Source organism: Coregonus lavaretus, assembly GCF_964263955.1.
Source record: "Coregonus lavaretus genome assembly, chromosome: 5".
Classification (NCBI taxonomy): Eukaryota; Metazoa; Chordata; class Actinopteri; order Salmoniformes; family Salmonidae; genus Coregonus; species Coregonus lavaretus.
In genome coordinates this window covers 37,881,821-37,901,997 of record NC_139992.1, presented here as the reverse complement: position 1 = coordinate 37,901,997, position 20,177 = coordinate 37,881,821, and the positions used below count along the sequence as shown (strand labels likewise).

At 44.1% G+C, this 20,177-nt stretch overlaps 1 protein-coding gene across 2 annotated transcripts in view; it reads right to left on the bottom strand.

The window, feature by feature from the left end:
- LOC311129779 (actin nucleation-promoting factor WASL-like) overlaps positions 1-20,177 on the bottom strand; it is a 36,361-nt gene that overhangs the window by 5,043 nt on the left and 11,141 nt on the right. The window contains exons 2-7 of one of the 2 annotated variants that reach the window (XM_084162217.1): positions 16,837-16,971; positions 7,722-7,808; positions 7,471-7,567; positions 6,696-6,725; positions 3,482-3,671; positions 53-95 (exon numbers count right to left, since the gene is read on the bottom strand). In XM_084162217.1, coding sequence (XP_084018343.1) covers positions 53-95; positions 3,482-3,671; positions 6,696-6,725; positions 7,471-7,567; positions 7,722-7,808; positions 16,837-16,971 — 582 coding nt within the window. The remainder of the gene's footprint in view (positions 1-52; positions 96-3,481; positions 3,672-6,695; positions 6,726-7,470; positions 7,568-7,721; positions 7,809-16,836; positions 16,972-20,177) is intronic. The other variant, XM_084162218.1, reaches the window with a different exon arrangement.

Genomic DNA, 20,177 nt, shown 5'->3' with positions numbered 1-20,177 from the left:
ACAACTATATCCTCCTCAGTCAGAACCCAGTCAGTCAGTCAGTCATACTCACATCAAAGCCTGTGTTGGGGTCCCAGCCGACGTGGCCAACGTGCCTGGAAGGAAACACATGATCAGAGAGAGATGAGTACAGAGCCTGAGGGAATGATCACATAGGCTACCTACTATATACTGAACCCTATACTCAGGGGATGATTGGACACACAGAGGAAGTGTAAACTCTAAAGTAGCCTATTAGCTAGAAAGGTAACTACAAGCACATTTTCACAAAGAGCAGCTGTTTAGCTGGTTAAACAAAAGGTGAGCCATGTGTTGGCAAAAATTAATGTCCAAGTCAAGACACAGCACCTGCCACACTGGTAGCCTATTCGCAGGTGCTTTTTCAAAGCCTATGCCAGACACTCCAGAGTGTAATTTTCTCAATATTAGGAGTTGAGAAATAAAGTTGACATCATTAGAAAGATACTCCTAATTCAAAATGTGTTTATTCTGTTGTTGCTAGCGATATTCATAAAAACATTGAAAAAAATTAACACATTTCCACAAAAAATACCAAAACAAACAAATCACATTGTAGGATTTTTAATGAATTTATTTGCAAATTATGGTGGAAAATAAGTATTTGGTCACCTACAAACAAGCAAGAGTTCTGGCTCTCACAGACCTGTAACTTCTTCTTTAAGAGGCTCCTCTGTCCTCCACTCGTTACTTGTATTAATGGCACCTGTTTGAACTTGTTATCAGTATAAAAGACACCTGTCCACAACCTCAAACAGTCACACTCCAAACTCCACTATGGCCAAGACCAAAGAGCTGTCAAAGGACACCAGAAACAAAATTGTAGACCTGCACCAGGCTGGGAAGACTGAATCTGCAATAGGTAAGCAGCTTGGTTTGAAGAAATCAACTGTAGGAGCAATTATTAGGAAATGGAAGACATACAAGACCACTGATAATCTCCCTCGATCTGGGGCTCCACGCAAGATCTCACCCCGTGGGGTCAAAATGATCACAAGAACGGTGAGCAAAAATCCCAGAATCACACGGGGGGACCTAGTGAATGACCTGCAGAGAGCTGGGACCAAAGTAACAAAGCCTACCATCAGTAACACACTACGCCGCCAGGGACTCAAATCCTGCAGTGCCAGACGTGTCCCCCTGCTTAAGCCAGTACATGTCCAGGCCCGTCTGAAGTTTGCTAGAGTGCATTTGGATGATCCAGAAGAGGATTGGGAGAATGTCATATGGTCAGATGGTAAAAACTCAACTCGTCGTGTTTGGAGGACAAAGAATGCTGAGTTGCATCCAAAGAACACCATACCTACTGTGAAGCATGGGGGTGGAAACATCATGCTTTGGGGCTGTTTTTCTGCAAAGGGACCAGGACGACTGATCCGTGTAAAGGAAATAATGAATGGGGCCATGTATCGTGAGATTTTGAGTTAAAACCTCCTTCCATCAGCAAGGGCATTGAAGATGAAACGTGGCTGGGTCTTTCAGCATGACAATGATCCCAAACACACCGCCCGGGCAACGAAGGAGTGGCTTCGTAAGAAGCATTTCAAGGTCCTGGAGTGGCCTAGCCAGTCTCCAGATCTCAACCCCATAGAAAATCTTTGGAGGGAGTTGAAAGTCTGTGTTGCCCAGCGACAGCCCCAAAACATCACTGCTCTAGAGGAGATCTGCATGGAGGAATGGGCCAAAATACCAGCAACAGTGTGTGAAAACCTTGTGAAGACTTACAGAAAACGTTTGACCTGTGTCATTGCCAACAAAGGGTATATAACAAAGTATTGAGAAACTTTTGTTATTGACCAAATACTTATTTTCCACCATAATTTGCAAATAAATTCATTAAAAATCCTACAATGTGATTTTCTGGAGAAAAAAAATCTCATATTTGACGTGTACCTATGATGAAAATTACAGGCCTCTCTCATCTTTTTAAGTGGGAGAACTTGCACAATTGGTGGCTGACTAAATACTTTTTTCCCCCCACTGTAAGCTAAGAGAAACGACAGTCCATCATTACTTTAAGACATGAAGGTCAGTCAATAATGAACATTTCAAGAACTTTGAAAGTTTCTTCAAGTGCAGTCACAAAAACCATCAAGTGCTATGGTGAAACTGGCTCTCATGAGGACCGCCACAGGAATGGAAGACCCAGAGTTACCTCTGCTGCAGAGGATAAGTTCATTAGAGTTACCAGCCTCAGAAATTGCAGCCCAAATAAATACTTCAAAGAGTTCAATTAACAGACATCTCAACATCAACTGTTCAGAGGATACTGTGTGAATTGGGCCTTCATGGTTGAATTGCTGCAAAGAAACCACTACTTAAGGACACCAATAAGAAGAAGAGACTTGCTTGGGCCAAGAAACATGAGCAATGGACATTAGACCGGTGGAAATTTGTCCTTTGGTCTGGAGTCCAAATTGGAGATTTCTGGTTCAAACTGCCGTGTCTTTGTGAGACGCGGTGTGGGTGAACAGATGATCTCCGCATGTGTAGTTCCCACCGTAAAGCATGGAGGAGGAGATGTTATGGTGTGGGGGTGCTTTGCTGGTGACACTGTCTGTGATTTATTTAGAATTCAAGGCACACTTAACCAGCATGGCTACCACAGCATTCTGCAGCGATACGCCATCCCATCTGGTTTGGGCTTAGTTGGACTATCATTTGTTTTTCAACAGGACAATGACCCAACACACCGCCAGGCTGTGTAAGGGCTATTTTATCTTCACTATTATTCTACAATGTAAAAAATAGTAAAAATAAATAAAAACCCTTGAATGAGTAGGTGTGTCCAAACCTTTGACTGGTACTGTAAGTATATATTTATTTATTTATTTATTTTTGTGGATCCCCTGCAGTACCTGGGTGCGGTCCCCCAGTTAAATACCCCTGGTTTACACTACTTCAGTAACCCAGTACCATAGTATTGACTACCACAGTGTACAATTCCTAAAAACACGGGACAGATTATCCTCACATCTACCAATCATCATGCCAGTTACATATTACATGGGATTAGAAATATGGCCAGGATTAAAAAGTCCCATCAACTCTTTGCCCGCACATTAACACATGGCAGTATGGCTATACATTAGCCGTGCAATACCCCCCAGATGACCTCAACGGGCCACATCCTAACTAGACATCAGTGAGTAACTAGACGTTCCACACAAATCTAATCTCATGTGAGGATTCAACCCACACTGTGAGAGCTTGTGAATGACCCTTACTGCTCAGGTGTCACCAATAAGAGCTGAATAAATAAAAATTGACCCAAATATAATAAAACAGAACAGAATACAAATCAGATAGAACAGAATACAAATCAGATAGAACAGAATACAAATCAGATAGAACAGAATACAAATCAGATAGAACAGAATACAAATCAGATATAACATAATAGAAAGGAATAGAATAGAAATGAATAAATTAGAAATGGAAAGAAATGGAATGGAATACTCACTGGAAGTTGCTGGGCGTTCCGATGTCTGCCTTGGTCAGCTTCTTGACCTTCTTCCCCTTCACCTTCTTCTTGTTGTTGAAGCTGCTGCTCACCATGTTGTTCATCTGAGAGATGTTGTGTCCATGGAACCGTGTCACGCTGTTGATCTCTGGGTTCTTGATGTCCACCGTGGCTATGTGCAGGGCAGGGCCTGGGGAGGAACAGAAGAGTCAGAACAACAGTACCCACAATACAACAGTCCTGGGGAGTCTGGGCCTGGGGGAGAGAGACCAGAGTCTCAGAACTAGGTAGTTTAACATACTGATTACAATAATACACTTTTGACATTTCATTAATGAGGCCTACTTCCATCGTTGATGCGTCCTCCTCCAATTAGTTCAATGAGAGCGCAGACAGGGTGAGACAGTGGGCTGGCTTTTAACACCTGGAGAGTTCAGCCAACGTCACAACACACTATCTGCTGCTGTGATCACATTACATTCTTACTAAGCACTCATGTAAAACCATCTCCTCTCTAATGCCTCCCATTAGGCTAAGGGCAGTTAGTGAGAGAGATGTCTGCTAGAGGGACTGCAGGGATAGACCAATGCACAGCAAACACGAAACAAACAAAAAAAAACTACTACAACACTGACTGGATGAGATTTGTGTGGAATCCTCACACTGAATAATATTGCCACTACCTATGGCTCACAAGTCCTGTGACACCCACATAGTGGTCAATCCAAACTGAATTCTATGGACACGAGTGTCCTGACTCCTTAGCCACCTACCTCTGTGGCTGGAGTCCCCACGGGGGCTCTGTCTGACCGAGGGCAAGACTGAGGGACTACAGTCACAGGGAGTTCCGTCCCCCTTCCTCTCACCTCTGTCCCCCTCACACCCTCCGGCCGCCGACATGTTGACGTCCAGCAGCATCTTACCAACCACGCCGCAGGCGTGGTCCCTGTGGCGTAGCGAGAGGCGGGTGGTGGGGTCCGAGGGGGGCGCATATAGATCCTCCTGGGGAAGGATCAGGCAGTGGAGGGTGGAGAGACACCCTCCCGGATGCATCCCCCCTCCTCCCCCCCCCTCAGATAGGTCCTCAGAGGGAGAGGACAGGAAGGTGGTACAGAACATAATCTCAGAGAGATGATGGCAGCATGGGGGGCAAGACTATGTGGTGCCCAGTCCTGGGCTATAGCGCAGAGATCCACTGATCCAGAGATTTATAGATCCAGAGAATCAGAGCGACATCCCGAGAGGAACACAGGGTGTGCGAGCCACAGAACTAGAGAACCAACTCCAGGAGTTTCCAAAAACAGATCCAGAGAACCAGGTGGAGGAGCAACCAGAGAGAAGACTGAGCAGGGTACGACCAGACAGACAGACAGCAGGCAGACTAAGACCCTCCGGCTGAGTGAGGTGCCTAGGGGTTGGGCAAATGCCACAGCTACAGCTGGCCCCGCCTCCAAACAGAGTGCTCTCTCCTCCCCCTCGCAACAGGGAGCACTGCCAGGTTCCAGTTCTCCGAGCCTGACACTTTCCCTTACTCTCTCCTCCCCTCCCTTCTGCACTCCTCCCCTCTCCACCAGTGTGACAAACCACACCCCCAACAGCAGCCCACCTCTAATCCCAGCAGCAAATCACGGTGCAGCTGGATTTTACATAACCATTAATGCCCACTGCTAATCCACCATAATCCCTGAGGTTCTCTTAAACATGAGGAATCTACATCAGAGAGAGACTGGCTGGGTGGGAGACAGGACTCAAGAGAGACAGCATGGAGAAAGAAGGAGAGACAGTGTGAGAAAAAGGGAGAGAGAGAGTGAGAGCGATTAGGAGGAGGGGGAGGGGTGAACGAGAGAGGGCATTCAGGGCAACAATTGAAGCTGTAACCTTCCGGGTGAACACGGTTAATTCCCCCGAGACACACTAGTGAGTCAGACCCAAACAAACACGGCACCACATCCATCTGTCCAACGTGGTACAATCACTGGATCTGTCTGTGCTCTCTTCCTATCCGAAGAGCCATTCTCACCAGTCATTACTGCAGCCGCTGGGACACCACAGACAAACCGCTGTATGGTCACAGGCAGAACACACCATGCCAGCTAGGCCAGAATGTTGTTTGTATGGGCAAAGCCCAAACCATGCCAGTCTGATTAACCCTCATCTGACAGGATAGGTCTGGGCCGTGCCAGGTAAAAACGTCATCCTCCGCAATCTGTTTACAGGTCACCGCTCTGAAGAGAAAATGTCACAAATTCTGACCTCCACCCCCACCCCAATTTCCTCTACTCCCCCTCTCTCTACTCCCTCACCACAACTCCTTCTGTTCCACAATGCCAGTGCTGTGAGTGTGAGGGGACTGGGGTAGCGTGAGTATTGTGAAGTAACTAACATTAGCGGCTGAATTAAATCCTCTTAGCCTGATTAAGCAGACCAGGGGTTGACTGGGGTGACATGGTCTGTCCACCCAGTCAGACCAGTACAACATTATGGGGAGCACTTTCGACTACTACAGTATCTAGACAGTAAGGAAAGCTCTGGTACTAAGTGGCATAAGTTTAAGAAAAACCCAATGAACCGTTTCACACGCCAGCCTGTCTGGGTAGTGATGAGAGGGGATTTGAGAATGAAACCTCAAATAGAAACCTCTTATACTCTACATGGTTATATATAGCTTATTATCTATAGCTAATTGATTTACTGTGGATGTGGAGGTTGGCTGATTATTCATATGGCCTGGTTTGGAGTGCGTGGTGTCACAGGTTTGGTATTTTAAGATTGAGGGATCTGCTCAACGTCCCTGTAGAACTGGCTTACTGGAGTGTGTGCATGCAGAATACCTAAGCATGTCCTGTAAGGCGGGTCTATTGTACGTACAAATTGCCTTTCACCACTGATGCTACAGTCAGTTATACAGTACTTCCATGCACCTTATGGTTACGATTAGGACTGGGGGGTAGGGTAGGTAATCTGTTAGTTAGGGGCTTGGGAGAGGTGTTCACTCTGAGACACCCTGCTTTCAGTGGATTATCCAATGGCTTTACACTGGAACCATTCAATCAAAGTCAGGGAGTGATGAGCGTGTTTGTTTACGTGTATGTATATTTTAAGTCCAATCATTTCAGGGTTATTTGATTGAAAAATTAGTGTCTACGTCGATTTCTGATTCAAATCAAAATTATTTTCCAACAAAAAACTTGAGTGAATTTCATGAAGAACCTACCATTTGGACCTGGAGGGTCACGTCTTTTTTCTGTAAAACAAAATGTATAGAATTAAACTCCTGTATAGTGCTGTGTGTTAGTGTTAGTGAAAGGGAGAGGTAAGTGATTGGTATGGAGTCACAGGTGACTGAAGTGTATGGATCAAAGAGGAACTCATCTGCAAGCGGGGGGTTCGGACGGAGTTAGTTTATAAGCAGCATATGGTTGGATAGGCGGAGGATGCGCGCGCGTGTGGATCGTCAAGCGTACGTGTACGTGTTAGTGATTTACCAGAACGATCAGACAGACTGACAAAATGGAGCACAAATCTAAAAGAGTCAAGGGTCATCATCCATACAGAAACTGCATAGACTCTTGCTGGTTTGGGACAGAGGACAAACAGTCCTGACCTTGTTATTAAAGCAAGCTGATCTCCAGGAGCACTTCAAAAAGTGGCATGGAAGAGCACCGTTGCCCCTGGACACTGATCTTAGCTGATCAGGCACATGTTTACGTTAGGATTTAGGAGAGGGTAAAGGTGATTCTAGATCTGCTCCCCTTCTACCGGAGCTAAAGCCCTTAACGGTGGGCCAGAGAGCGAGAGAGAGCTGTCAATTGTACAATAAGGGAGTAAAAGAGACGGCATAGAGAGGAGGAGAGATCTATATCTCAAAATTGAGAGGATCTGTCCAAACATTAGCAAAACCAGGCTGAGGTCAGAGTAGAGGAGATGGTTTTAATATCAGAGGTTCGAGGTCAGTAGAATCAAAGATGGCGTCAGTAGGTAGTAGTCACCAGATTTTCTCTGTCGTCTCCCCAGCAGCTCCCCCACGGCGTCCCGGAAATGCTTGGCCTCCTCCTCGCTGGCGAAGTTCAGTCCCATCTGGCACGACTACACACACAAACAGGAAGTGGAATGTCATAACAATGAACAACACTGCAAGCTTCAAAAGATGGCACACACAGGTTTTTGCTATAAGAAAAATGACCATGTCATGTGAAAGGACTTGGTTGGAGCAAGGTACATCACGAAAGGTATAACTCACGTCTCCTGCGAATGTGAAGAAGTAAGATTTGGAAACATTGATTGAGAAGTTGTTGTAGAGCTCCTGCACGAACATGGTTTTACCCTCCTGTGGAGAGAGAGAGAGTGTGTGGATAGAATTATTATTATTTAAAAAATAGATATGTTTGTCACATACAAAGGATAGGTGCAGTGAAATGTGTTGTTTTACAGGGTCAGCCATAGTAGTACGGCGCCCCTGGAGCAAATTAGGATTAAGTGCCTTGCTCAAGGGCATATCCACATATTTTGTGTGTGTGTGTGTATTTGTGAGAGAGAGCATGTAGGTATTGGACAAGGATTGTGTGTGAATAGAGTACAAGATAAAGATTCTGTATACGTGTATAGGGCTGTGGCGGTCACGAAATGTCGTCAGCTGGTGATTGTCAAGCAAATAACTGTCGGTCCCATGGTAATTGACCGTTAATCAACATAAATATCTCCCGAGTGGCGCAGTGGTCTAAGGCACTGCATCACAGTGCTAGCTGTGCCACTAGAGATCCTGGTTCGAATCCAGGCTCTGTCGTAGCCGGCCGCGACTGGGAGACCCATGGGGCGGCGCACAATTGGCCCAGCGTCGTCCAGGGTATGGGAGGGAATGGCCGGCAGGGATGTAGCTCAGTTGGTAGAGCATGGCGTTTGCAACGCCAGGGTTGTGGGTTTGATTCCCACGGGGGGCCAGTATGAAAAAATAAAAAATAATGTATGCACTCACTAACTGTAAGTCGCTCTGGATAAGAGCGTCTGCTAAATGACTAAAATGTAAATAACCACATTCAGCATCTCCAGGCTTCCACACATAGCCTACAAGCCACTGATGCAGACCTTTGGAACATCTACATTTTAAAATGTCTAATAAATCCATGTAATATATAGCCTACACCTTCACAATAAATCCATTATTTATTTTAGACAGGTCTAAAGAAGCATGATATGAAGGAAATGTAGTCTATTTCAGAAGAACAGAATAGCATTCTCTGAGTTGTCCTTATGTTAGGTCCTGATCTGGCTATGCCAAATGGCTGTGGGCTACACTAGTTCATTTAGCAGCCAAGATTTGCTTAGAATGCCGTGGCATTATTTTATAGTATAAAGAATACAATTGAACAAAGCTGAATAAAATATAAATATTTTCTCCAAACGATTTGAGGAAGTGCGCACATGCAGCAATTCTGTGTTGAGCGTTAACAAAGAAATACAGTGAGGGAAAAAAGTATTTGATCCCCTGCTGATTTTGTACATTTGCCCACTGACAAAGAAATGATCAGTCTATAATTTTAATGGTAGGTTTATTTGAACAGTGAGAGACAGAATAACAACAAAAAAATCCAGAAAAACGCATGTCAAAAATGTTATAAATTGATTTGCATTTTAATGAGGGAAATAAGTATTTGACCCCCTCTCAATCAGAAAGATTTCTGGCTCCCAGGTGTCTTTTATACAGGTAACGAGCTGAGATTAGGAGCACACTCTTAAAGGGAGTGCTCCTAATCTCAGCTTGTTACCTGTATAAAAGACACCTGTCCACAGAAGCAATCAATCAATCAGATTCCAAACTCTCCACCATGGCCAAGACCAAAGAGCTCTCCAAGGATGTCAGGGACAAGATTGTAGACCGACACAAGGCTGGAATGGGCTACAAGACCATCGCCAAGCAGCTTGGTGAGAAGGTGACAAGTTGGTGCGATTATTCGCAAATGGAAGAAACACAAAAGAACTGTCAATCTCCCTCGGCCTGGGGCTCCATGCAAGATCTCACCTCGTGGAGTTGCAATGATCATGAGAACGGTGAGGAATCAGCCCAGAACTACACGGGAGGATCTTGTCAATGATCTCAAGGCAGCTGGGACCATAGTCACCAAGAAAACAATTGGTAATACACTACGCCGTGAAGGACTGAAATCCTGCAGCGCCCACAAGGTCCCCCTGCTCAAGAAAGCACATATACAGGCCCGTCTGAAGTTTGCCAATGAACATCTGAATGATTCAGAGGAGAACTGGGTGAAAGTGTTGTGATCAGATGAGACCAAAATCGAGCTCTTTGCCATCAACTCAACTCGCCGTGTTTGGAGGAGGAGGAATGCTGCCTATGACCCCAAGAACACCATCCCCACCGTCAAACATAGAGGTGGAAACATTATGCTTTGGGGGTGTTTTTCTGCTAAGGTGACAGGACAACTTCACGGCATCAAAGGGACGATGGACGGGGCCATGTACCGTCAAATCTTGTGTGAGAACCTTCCCTCAGCCAGGGCATTGAAAATGGGTCGTGGATGGGTATTCCAGCATGACAATGACCCAAAACACACGGCCAAGGCAACAAAGGAGTGTCTCAAGAAGAAGCACATTAAGGTCCTGGAGTGGCCTAGCCAGTCTCCAGACCTTAATCCCATAGAAAATCTGTGGAGGGAGCTGAAGGTTGGAGTTGCCAACCGTCAGGCTCGAAACCTTAATGACTTGGAGAAGATCTGCAAAGAGGAGTGGGACAAAATCCCTCCTGAGATGTGTGCAAACCTGGTGGCCAACTACAAGAAACGTCTGACCTCTGTGATTGCCAACAAGGGTTTTGCCACCAAGTACTAAGTCATGTTTTGCAGAGGGGTCAAATACTTATTTCCCCTCCTTAAAATGCAAATCAATTTATAACATTTTTGACATGTGTTTTTCTGGATTTTTTGTTGTTGTTATTCTGTCTCTCACTGTTCAAATAAACCTACCATTAAAATTATAGACTGATAATTTCTTTGTCAGTGGGCAAACGTACAAAATCAGCAGGGGATCAAATACTTTTTTCCCCTCACTGTAGGTAAGCCTATATGCTTCATTTCGAGTTATTAATATAACTTTAGTTGTTCTACAAACGTTGGGCTATAGGTTTGATTTTTAATAGATTTTAAGGCTGCATGATGCGACTAATGATGATTTGAAAAAAGTCGCTTGAAAAGGCATGAACTCTGCTTTGTTTTTTTGCGCAGGCTGCACACACTCCAATAGTCTCTCATTCACAATTTGACCAGCACTTGATAATGCCTGGAATTTCACGGCGGCATCCCCTTGGTGGCTGTAATGCCCCCTAAAAAGATCCAAGCCTTTGTTGTGCCCTTCTCCCGGAGTGCTGCGTTCTCCATCATGTGATCTGGTCTTTTTCACAGGCTACAAGTGAAGACAAGCCGCACACTCTAGGAGCTCAGATGCAATAATTTAATATCTTAATAACCAACGTTTCGACAGACAAGCTGTCTTCATCAGGGTATAATGACAAACACTGCGGGTCACTGGTTTATATAGTGTGAAAGGACACACGCATGTGTCTGTAATCATGGCCGGGTGTGGCCTAATAGCATTGGCCAATTCACAAATAAAAACATACAAAAAACATGGATAGCATATGATCATAGATACTTAGCTACATAGGCCCACAACATTTACAATGAATAGCAAAATCACAAGAATGGCTTCAAATCAAAGTCTACGTTGAGACCGAAGGGAGCAAGGGTCTTCAAATTAAAGATCCAGGCAGCCTCTCGCTTTAACAATAAGTTGTCGAGGTCACCCCCTCTCCTAGGGAGGGTGACATGTTCTATGCCGATATAACGTAGGGAAGAAATCGAGTGGTTCGATTCCAAAAAGTGGGCAGCGACTGGGTATGTCGAGTTTTGGCACCTAATGGTGCTACGATGTTCCGAGATTCGTACTTTTAATTTGCGCTTTGTTTTACCCACATAATTTTTTACCACAAGGACAAGTTATAAGATAAATAACTGCCTTAGTGGAGCACGTAATAACACCTTTGATTGGGATCTGTTTCCCTGTTTGGGGGTGTTTGAAGGATCTACATTTGTAAGTGCCATTGCATTGAGCACAGCCGTTACACTTGTAGTTTCCATCCGGTAGAGGCGCAAATAGACGTTGTGCAGGGATATTTAGGGGTGGTAAATCAGAGTTTACCAATTGATCTCAGATTTCTGCCCCGCGAGAATACAACCAAGGGAGGGTCTGAAAACACATTACCAATACTGTCATCGGATCTTAGAATGTGCCAATGTTTGTGAACGATTCCCTTAATTTGTTCAGAGCACTTTGAATAGCGTGTTGTTAGAACGCAAGAATGGTTCTTTTTAGGAGACTGTCCTTGAAAGAGATCAGGTCTCGATTTGTTTTGAATTTTCTCAATGGCAGTATTAATCTGACCATTTTTGTACCCCCTCTCCTTGAATTTTCTTTGCATCTCAGCCATATTATGGTCGAAATCTGATTGTTTTTTACAAATTATTTTGATTCGACAGAATTGGCTGTAAGGCAAACTGTTTTTCAAGGGAAGTGGGTGACAGCTATCAGCCCTCAACAAACTATTACGATCAGCAGGTTTCCTGTAAAGATCAGTGTATAGAACATTATCCTCACTCAAAATCAGAAGATCAAGGAAACTGATTTGACGTGTGTCAGATCGCATAGTAAATCTCTGGTGCTCAGAACAAGAGTTAAGAAAAGCATGGAATGCCTGGAGCTGTTTAGAATCACCCCTCCATAGAACAAAAAGATCATCAATGTACCGTTTCCAAATAATAATGTTAGGCAAGAAAAAATTTTTTAGAAGTTAGAAAATTGACTGTTTCTCAATGTAACCCACATACAAATTAGCATAGTTAGGAGCCATAGGGGATCCCATAGCTGTACCCTTCGTCTGAATGAAGAAATCATTTAGAAACATAAAGTAGTTGTGTGTGAGTACTATTTCAGCCAATGTTATAATGCATGCACTGGAAGGTAGTTCATTAGGGTCACGTTGCAGAAGAAAATGTTCCATGGCTTCAATACCGCCCTCGTGTGGAATATTTGTGTATAACGACTCAACATCAAAAGTAACTAACAAGGTATTATCAGGGAGAGGATCAAGAGATTCAACAATAGAGATCATACTGCTGGTGTCCTTTACACAGGAGGGGAGCTGTTCATAATACTGCCATTGAGAAAATTCAAAACAAATCGAGACCTGATCTCTTTCAAGGACAGTCTCCTAAAAAGAACCATTCTTGCGTTCTAACAACACGCTATTCAAAGTGCTCTGAACAAATTAAGGGAATCGTTCACAAACATTGGCACATTCTAAGATCCGATGACAGTATTGGTAATGTGTTTTCAGACCCTCCCTTGGTTGTATTCTCGCGGGGCAGAAATCTCAGAGATCAATTGGTAAACTCTGATTTACCACCCCTAAATATCCCTGCACAACGTCTATTTGCGCCTCTACCGGATGGAAACTACAAGTGTAACGGCTGTGCTCAATGCAATGGCACTTACAAATGTAGATCCTTCAAACACCCCCAAACAGGGAAACAGATCCCAATCAAAGGTGTTATTACGTGCTCCACTAAGGCAGTTATTTATCTTATAACTTGTCCTTGTGGTAAAAATTATGTGGGTAAAACAAAGCGCGAATTAAAAGTACGAATCTCGGAACATCGTAGCACCATTAGGTGCCAAAACTCGACATACCCAGTCGCTGCCCACTTTTTGGAATCGAACCACTTGATTTCTTCCCTACGTTATATCGGCATAGAACATGTCACCCTCCCTAGGAGAGGGGGTGACCTCGACAACGTATTGTTAAAGCGAGAGGCTGCCTGGATCTTTAATTTGAAGACCCTTGCTCCCTTCGGTCTCAACGTAGACTTTGATTTGAAGCCATTCTTGTGATTTTGCTATTCATTGTAAATGTTGTGGGCCTATGTAGCTAAGTATCTATGATCATATGCTATCCATGTTTTTTGTATGTTTTTATTTGTGAATTGGCCAATGCTATTAGGCCACACCCGGCCATGATTACAGACACCTGTGTGTGTCCTTTCACACTATATAAACCAGTGACCCGCAGTGTTTGTCATTATACCCTGATGAAGACAGCTTGTCTGTCGAAACGTTGGTTATTAAGATATTAAATTATTGCATCTGAGGTCCTAGAGTGTGCGGCTTTCCTTTTCGAAGTGTTTTACGCCGTCAGCCAGCACCTCGCCTAAATAGGTGTGCGTTTCTTTCGCCTTTATCTTACAAGTGAAGACAGACACAGAGGACGCAACTGCTCTCGTCCTTATCCAATTCCGATGTGCATATTGAAACAATTGGAAGAACTGTCCACAAGATGAGTAGGCCTAACGAACAGCAAAAACACTAGCCCATGTCAATCTACTATCCCCCATAGTACAAAAGTCAACCTATTCTATTCTGTGCGAGAAATAAATATTCCAAACATAGTCTGGGACAGTTGTGGGATGGCATAGATCCCAAATTAATACAAACACCAGTATCAAAAAAAAGTGTTTACGCAATGTGGCTGACACAACAGATCAGAACATTTAGCTTAAATGTTGATAAACTATTAGGCTATTTCTTCACATTATAAGCGCAGCAATGTGCACATGTCAGTAGGCTATAAGCGGGAATGTTCCATTACCAGGAAAACACCATTATCAAAAGTGACCGCAAATGCGATTATGCATGTAATGCTTTTATTATAAAGGTGCATTTTTATGGTGAAAATGATCTTCCCCAAACTCCAAACTTGAAACTCACGCACTGCTTATGTATACCAGTTAGGTTCTAAACCCCTTGTAAAGCGGATTAATGTGCTTAAATTTTAAGAAGTCATTTGGCCACTTTAGTTGTGATACAAACCTTATCAAAACATATCGGCCTATGGGCTAGGCTACATGAGGTGTGCAACTATGATTCGAAAAAAGTAGGGCATCATTCACAAATGATAATATATAAATCACAAGTGATAGGCTAATATTTTCACCCATCAGACAATTCTTGATTTAATCTCGTCTTTACATATACTAAATAATATGTGTGTGAAATTTGTTTTGATTTAGAATGGACCATTATCATGCACCTGCGGGAAAAATACTTAAATAGCGAATGGAGGACGCTTTTCCCGTGATTCATTTTCATGCCAGCCAGGTAGGCTATACTCCTGTTGTAAAGATAAGCAATGTGCTTAATAATGGGAAAGTTGAGAAATGAATATACACTGCTCAAAAAAATGAAGGGAACACTTAAACAACACAATGTAACTCCAAGTCAATCACACTTCTGTGAAATCAAACTGTCCACTTAGGAAGCAACACTGATTGACAATACATTCCACATGCTGTTGTGCAAATGGAATAGACAACAGGTGGAAATTATAGGCAATTAGCAAGACACCCCCAATAAAGAAGTGGTTCTGCAGGTGGTGACCACAGACCACTTCTCAGTTCTTATGCTTCCTGGCTGATGTTTTGGTCACTTTTGAATGCTGGCGGTGCTTTCACTCTAGTGGTAGAATGAGACGGAGTCTACAACCCACACAAGTGGCTCAGGTAGTGCAGCTCATCCAGGATGGCACATCAATGCGAGCTGTGGCAAGAAGGTTTGCTGTGTCTGTCAGCGTAGTGTCCAGAGCATGGAGGCGCTACCAGGAGACAGGCCAGTACATCAGGAGACGTGGAGGAGGCCGTAGGAGGGCAACAACCCAGCAGCAGGACCGCTACCTCCGCCTTTGTGCAAGGAGGAGCAGGAGGAGCACTGCCAGAGCCCTGCAAAATGACCTCCTGCAGGCCACAAATGTGCATGTGTCTGCTCAAACGGTCAGAAACAGACTCCATGAGGGTGGTATGAGGGCCCGACGTCCACAGGTGGGGGTTGTGCTTACAGCCCAACACCGTGCAGGACGTTTGGCATTTGCCAGAGAACACCAAGATTGGCAAATTCGCCACTGGCGCCCTGTGCTCTTCACAGATGAAAGCAGGTTCACACTGAGCACATGTGACAGACGTGACAGAGTCTGGAGACGCCGTGGAGAACGTTCTGCTGCCTGCAACATCCTCCAGCATGACCGGTTTGGCGGTGGGTCAGTCATGGTGTGGGGTGGCATTTCTTTGGGGGGCCGCACAGCCCTCCATGTGCTCGCCAGAGGTAGCCTGACTGCCATTAGGTACCGAGATGAGATCCTCAGACCCCTTGTGAGACCATATGCTGGTGCGGTTGGCCCTGGGTTCCTCCTAATGCAAGACAATGCTAGACCTCATGTGGCTGGAGTGTGTCAGCAGTTCCTGCAAGAGGAAGGCATTGATGCTATGGACTGGCCCGCTCGTTCCCCAGACCTGAATCCAATTGAGCACATCTGGGACATCATGTCTCGCTCCATCCACCAACGCCACGTTGCACCACAGACTGTCCAGGAGTTGGCGGATGCTTTAGTCCAGGTCTGGGAGGAGATCCCTCAGGAGACCATCCGCCACCTCATCAGGAGCATGCCCAGGCGTTGTAGGGAGGTCATACAGGCACGTGGAGGCCACACACACTACGGAGCCTCATTTTGACTTGTTTTAAGGACATTACATCAAAGTTGGATCAGCCTGTAGTGTGGTTTTCCACTTTAATTTTGAGGGTGACTCCAACTCCAGACCTCCATGAGTTGATACATTTGATTTCCATTGATAATTTTTGTGTGATTTTGTTGTCAGCACATTCAACTATGTAAAGAAAAAAGTATTTAATAAGATTATTTCATTCATTCAGATCTAGGATGTGTTGTTTAAGTGTTCCCTTTATTTTTTTGAGCAGTGTAGTAGGCCTAGCCTACAGAAAGCTGATGGGATCCTCCTCTTTTTAGTAGAGGCCATCACTCTGTTTTCTCACGCAATTGCATAGCCTATACAAATGTTGCGCAACATGAGCTCAAGGGCTCTCATTAAGTGTTTGAGTCGATTTTCGATTACATTTGCATTGATGTCAGAGTGATTAGAGGGACAATAGAGTACTGAGTATCAGGCAGTTAGCAAGTTTGGTAGGCTACTAATGACCATCAGCAGCATCAGAGCTTGGAGAAGCCTCATTACCGTGACTAAATGGTCACATGGAATTTGACTGCCTTCATGACTCGTGACTACCACGGTAATACGGTCACCTCAACAGCCCTATATGTGTATGTAAATAAGGAAAGAGTGTGAGAGTGTGTACAGTGATCAGAACTATTTGTCATCGCTATAGTAAAGGACAATCCGTGCTGCCGTGTTCCTGAGTTGGCCTGTGTTGTGTGTGTGAACTCAACCCACCTTAATGTCGAACACCCTGATAAAGTAGGATCGTGCTGGGTTGTCTTTGACCAGACAGGCCACACCACAGCACTTCTTGGTCCAGGCTGAGTTCCTGTCTGCTGAGTATACCTGCACCACCGCAGAACACAGCGACTGCAGGGGAGAGAGAGAGGCACAAGGGGTTAATGAATGATGTGATGAGAGAGTATAGTACTGACTGTGGTCCTCTGTAGCTCAGCTGGTAGAGCACGGCGCTTGTAACGCCAAGGTAGTGGGTTCGATCCCCGGGACCACCCATACACAAAAAATGTATGCACGCATGACTGTAAGTCGCTTTGGATAAAAGCGTCTGCTAAATGGCATATTATTATTATTATTTATTATTTACCCCTGATACAAGGGATGAAGGCACTAACTGTAAGTCGCTCTGGATAAGAGCGTCTGCTAAATGACTAAAATGTCAAATGGTTGGAATAGGGATTTAACTGAGACCCACAGACTCTGTCTTGTTTTACAGTGAAGCAGAGTTGGCCAGGTCTCCCTTTAAAAAATAGGTATTCGACCACAATGGAATCAACTTCCTGGTTTAAAGGTAGACTCAACGATCCAAGTAAACACAATATCAGGCTGATTTCCGCAACATCTAAGAGCGTTGAAGTGTGAGGCTAAACTTTTCTGCTGTTTTGGTCCCGTAGCTACCACACTAATAGCGTGAAGAGCATATTCATCCTTTAAAAAATGGATAAAGATAAATATCTATTATATATATACACACACACACACACAGTTGAAGTCAGAAGTTTACATACCAAATACATTTAAACTCAGTTTTTCACAATTCCTGACATTTAATCCTAGTAAAGATTCCCTGTCTTAGGTCAGTTAGGATTACCACTTTATTTTAAGAATGTGAAATGTCAGAATAATAGTAGAGAGATTTATTTATTTCAGCTTTTATTTCTTTCATCACATTCCCAGTGGGTCAGAAGTTTACATACACTCAATTAGTATTTGGTAGCATTGCATTTAAATTGTTTAACTTGGGTCAAACGTGTCGGGTAGTCTTCCACAAGCTTCCCACAATAAATTGGGTGAATTTTGGCCCATTCCTCCTGACAAAGCTGGTGTAACAGTCAGATTTGTAGGCCTCCTTGCTCGCACACGCTTTTTCAGTTCTGCCCACACATTCTCTATAGGATTGAGGTCAGGGCTTTGTGATGGCCGCTCCAATACCTTGACTTTGTTGTCCTTAAGCCATTTTGCCACAACTTTGGAAGTATGCTTGGGGTCATTGTCCATTTGGAAGACCCATTTGCGACTAAGCTTTAACTTCCTGACTGATGTCTTAAGATGTTGCTTCAATATATCCACATAATTTTCCTTCCTCATGATGCCATCTATTTTGTGAAGTGCACCAGTCCATCCTGCAGCAAAGCACCCCCACAGCATGATGCTGCCACCCCTGTGCTTCACAGATGGGATGGTGTTCTTCGGCTTGCAAGGTCCCCTTTTCCCTCCAAACATAACAATGGTCATTATGGCCAAACAGTTATATTTTTGTTTAATCAGACCAGAGGACATTTCTCTAAAAAGTACGATCTTTGTCCCCATGTGCAGTTGCAAACCGTAGTCTGGCTTTTTATGGCGGTTTTGGAGCAGTGGCTTCTTCCTTGCTGAGTGGCCTTTCAGGTTATGTCGATTTAGGACTCGTTTTACTGTGGATATAGATACTTTGTACCTGTTTCCTCCAGCATCTTCACATGGTCCTTTGCTGTTGTTCTGGGATTGATTTGCACTTTTCGCACCAAAGTACGTTCATTTCTAGGAGACAGAACGCGTCTCCTTCCTAGGCGGTATGACGGCTGTGCGGTCCCATGGTGTTTATACTTGCGTACTATTGTTTGTACAGATGAACAACTTCAGGCGTTTGGAAATTGCTCCCAAGGATGAACCAGACTTGTGGAGGTCTACAATTCTTTTTATGAGGTCTTGGCTGATTCCTTTTGATTTCCCTATGATGTCAAGCAAAGAGGCACTGAGTCTGAAGGTAGGCCTTGAAATACATCCACAGATACACCTCCAATTGACTCAAATGATTTCAATTAGCCTATCAGATGCTTCTAAAGCCATGACATCATTTTCTGGAATTTTCCAAGCTGTTTAAAAGGCACAGTCAACTTAGTGTATGGAAACTTCTGACCCACTGGAATTGTGATACAGTGAATTATAAGTGAAATAATCTGTCTGTAAACAATTGTTGGAAAAATGACTTGTGTCATGCACAAAGTAGATGTCCTAACCGACTTGCCAAAACTATAGTTTGTTAACAAGAAATGTGTGGATTGGTTGAAAAACTAGTTTTATTGACTCCAACCTAAGTGTATGTAAACTTACGACTTCAACTGTAATATATTTTATATATTTATTTCCTTCTTAATGAGTTTGAGCCAATCAGTTGTGTTGTGACAAGGTAGTGGGGTATACAGAAGATAGCCCTATTTGGTAAAAGACCAAGTCCATATTATGGCAAGAACAGCTCAAATAAGCAAAGAGAAACGACAGTCCATCATTACTTTAAGACATGAAGGTCAGTCAATACGGAACATTTCAAGAACTTTGAAGGTTTCTTCAAGTGCAGTCGCAAAAACCATCAAGCGCTATGATGAAACTGGCTCTCATGAGGACCTCCACAGGAATGAAGACCCAGAGTTACCTCTGCTGCAGAGGATAAGTTCATTAGAGTTACCAGCCTCAGAAATTGCAGCCCAAATAAATGCTTCACAGAGTTCAAGTAACAGACACATCTCAACATCAACTGTTCAGAGGGGACTGTGTGAATCAGGCCTTCATGGTCGAATTGATGCAAATAAACCACTACTAAAGGACACCAATAATAAGAAGAGACTTGTTTGGGCCAAGAAACACGAGCAATGGACATTAGACAGGTGGAAATTTGTCCTTTGGTCTGGAGCCCAAATTGGAGATTTTTGGTTCCAACCGCCACACCAAGTCTTTGTGAGACGCGGTGTGGGTGAACGGATGATCTCCGCATGAGTATTTCCCACCGTAAAGCATGGAGGAGGAGGTTTTATGGTGTGGGGGTGCTTTGCTGGTGACACTGTCTGTGATTTATTTAGAATTCAAGGCACACTTAACCAGCATGGCTACTACACCATTCTGCAGCGATACGACATCCCATCAGGTTTGGGCTTAGTGAGACTATGTAATGCAGCACTGATGCAGCACTCCATCACACTCCTTCTTGGTAAAATAGCCCTTACAAAGCCTGGAGGTGTGTTGGGTCATTGTCCTGTTAAAGTAATGCGAGAAGGACAGGAAGTTTGGCCTGTCATAACGTA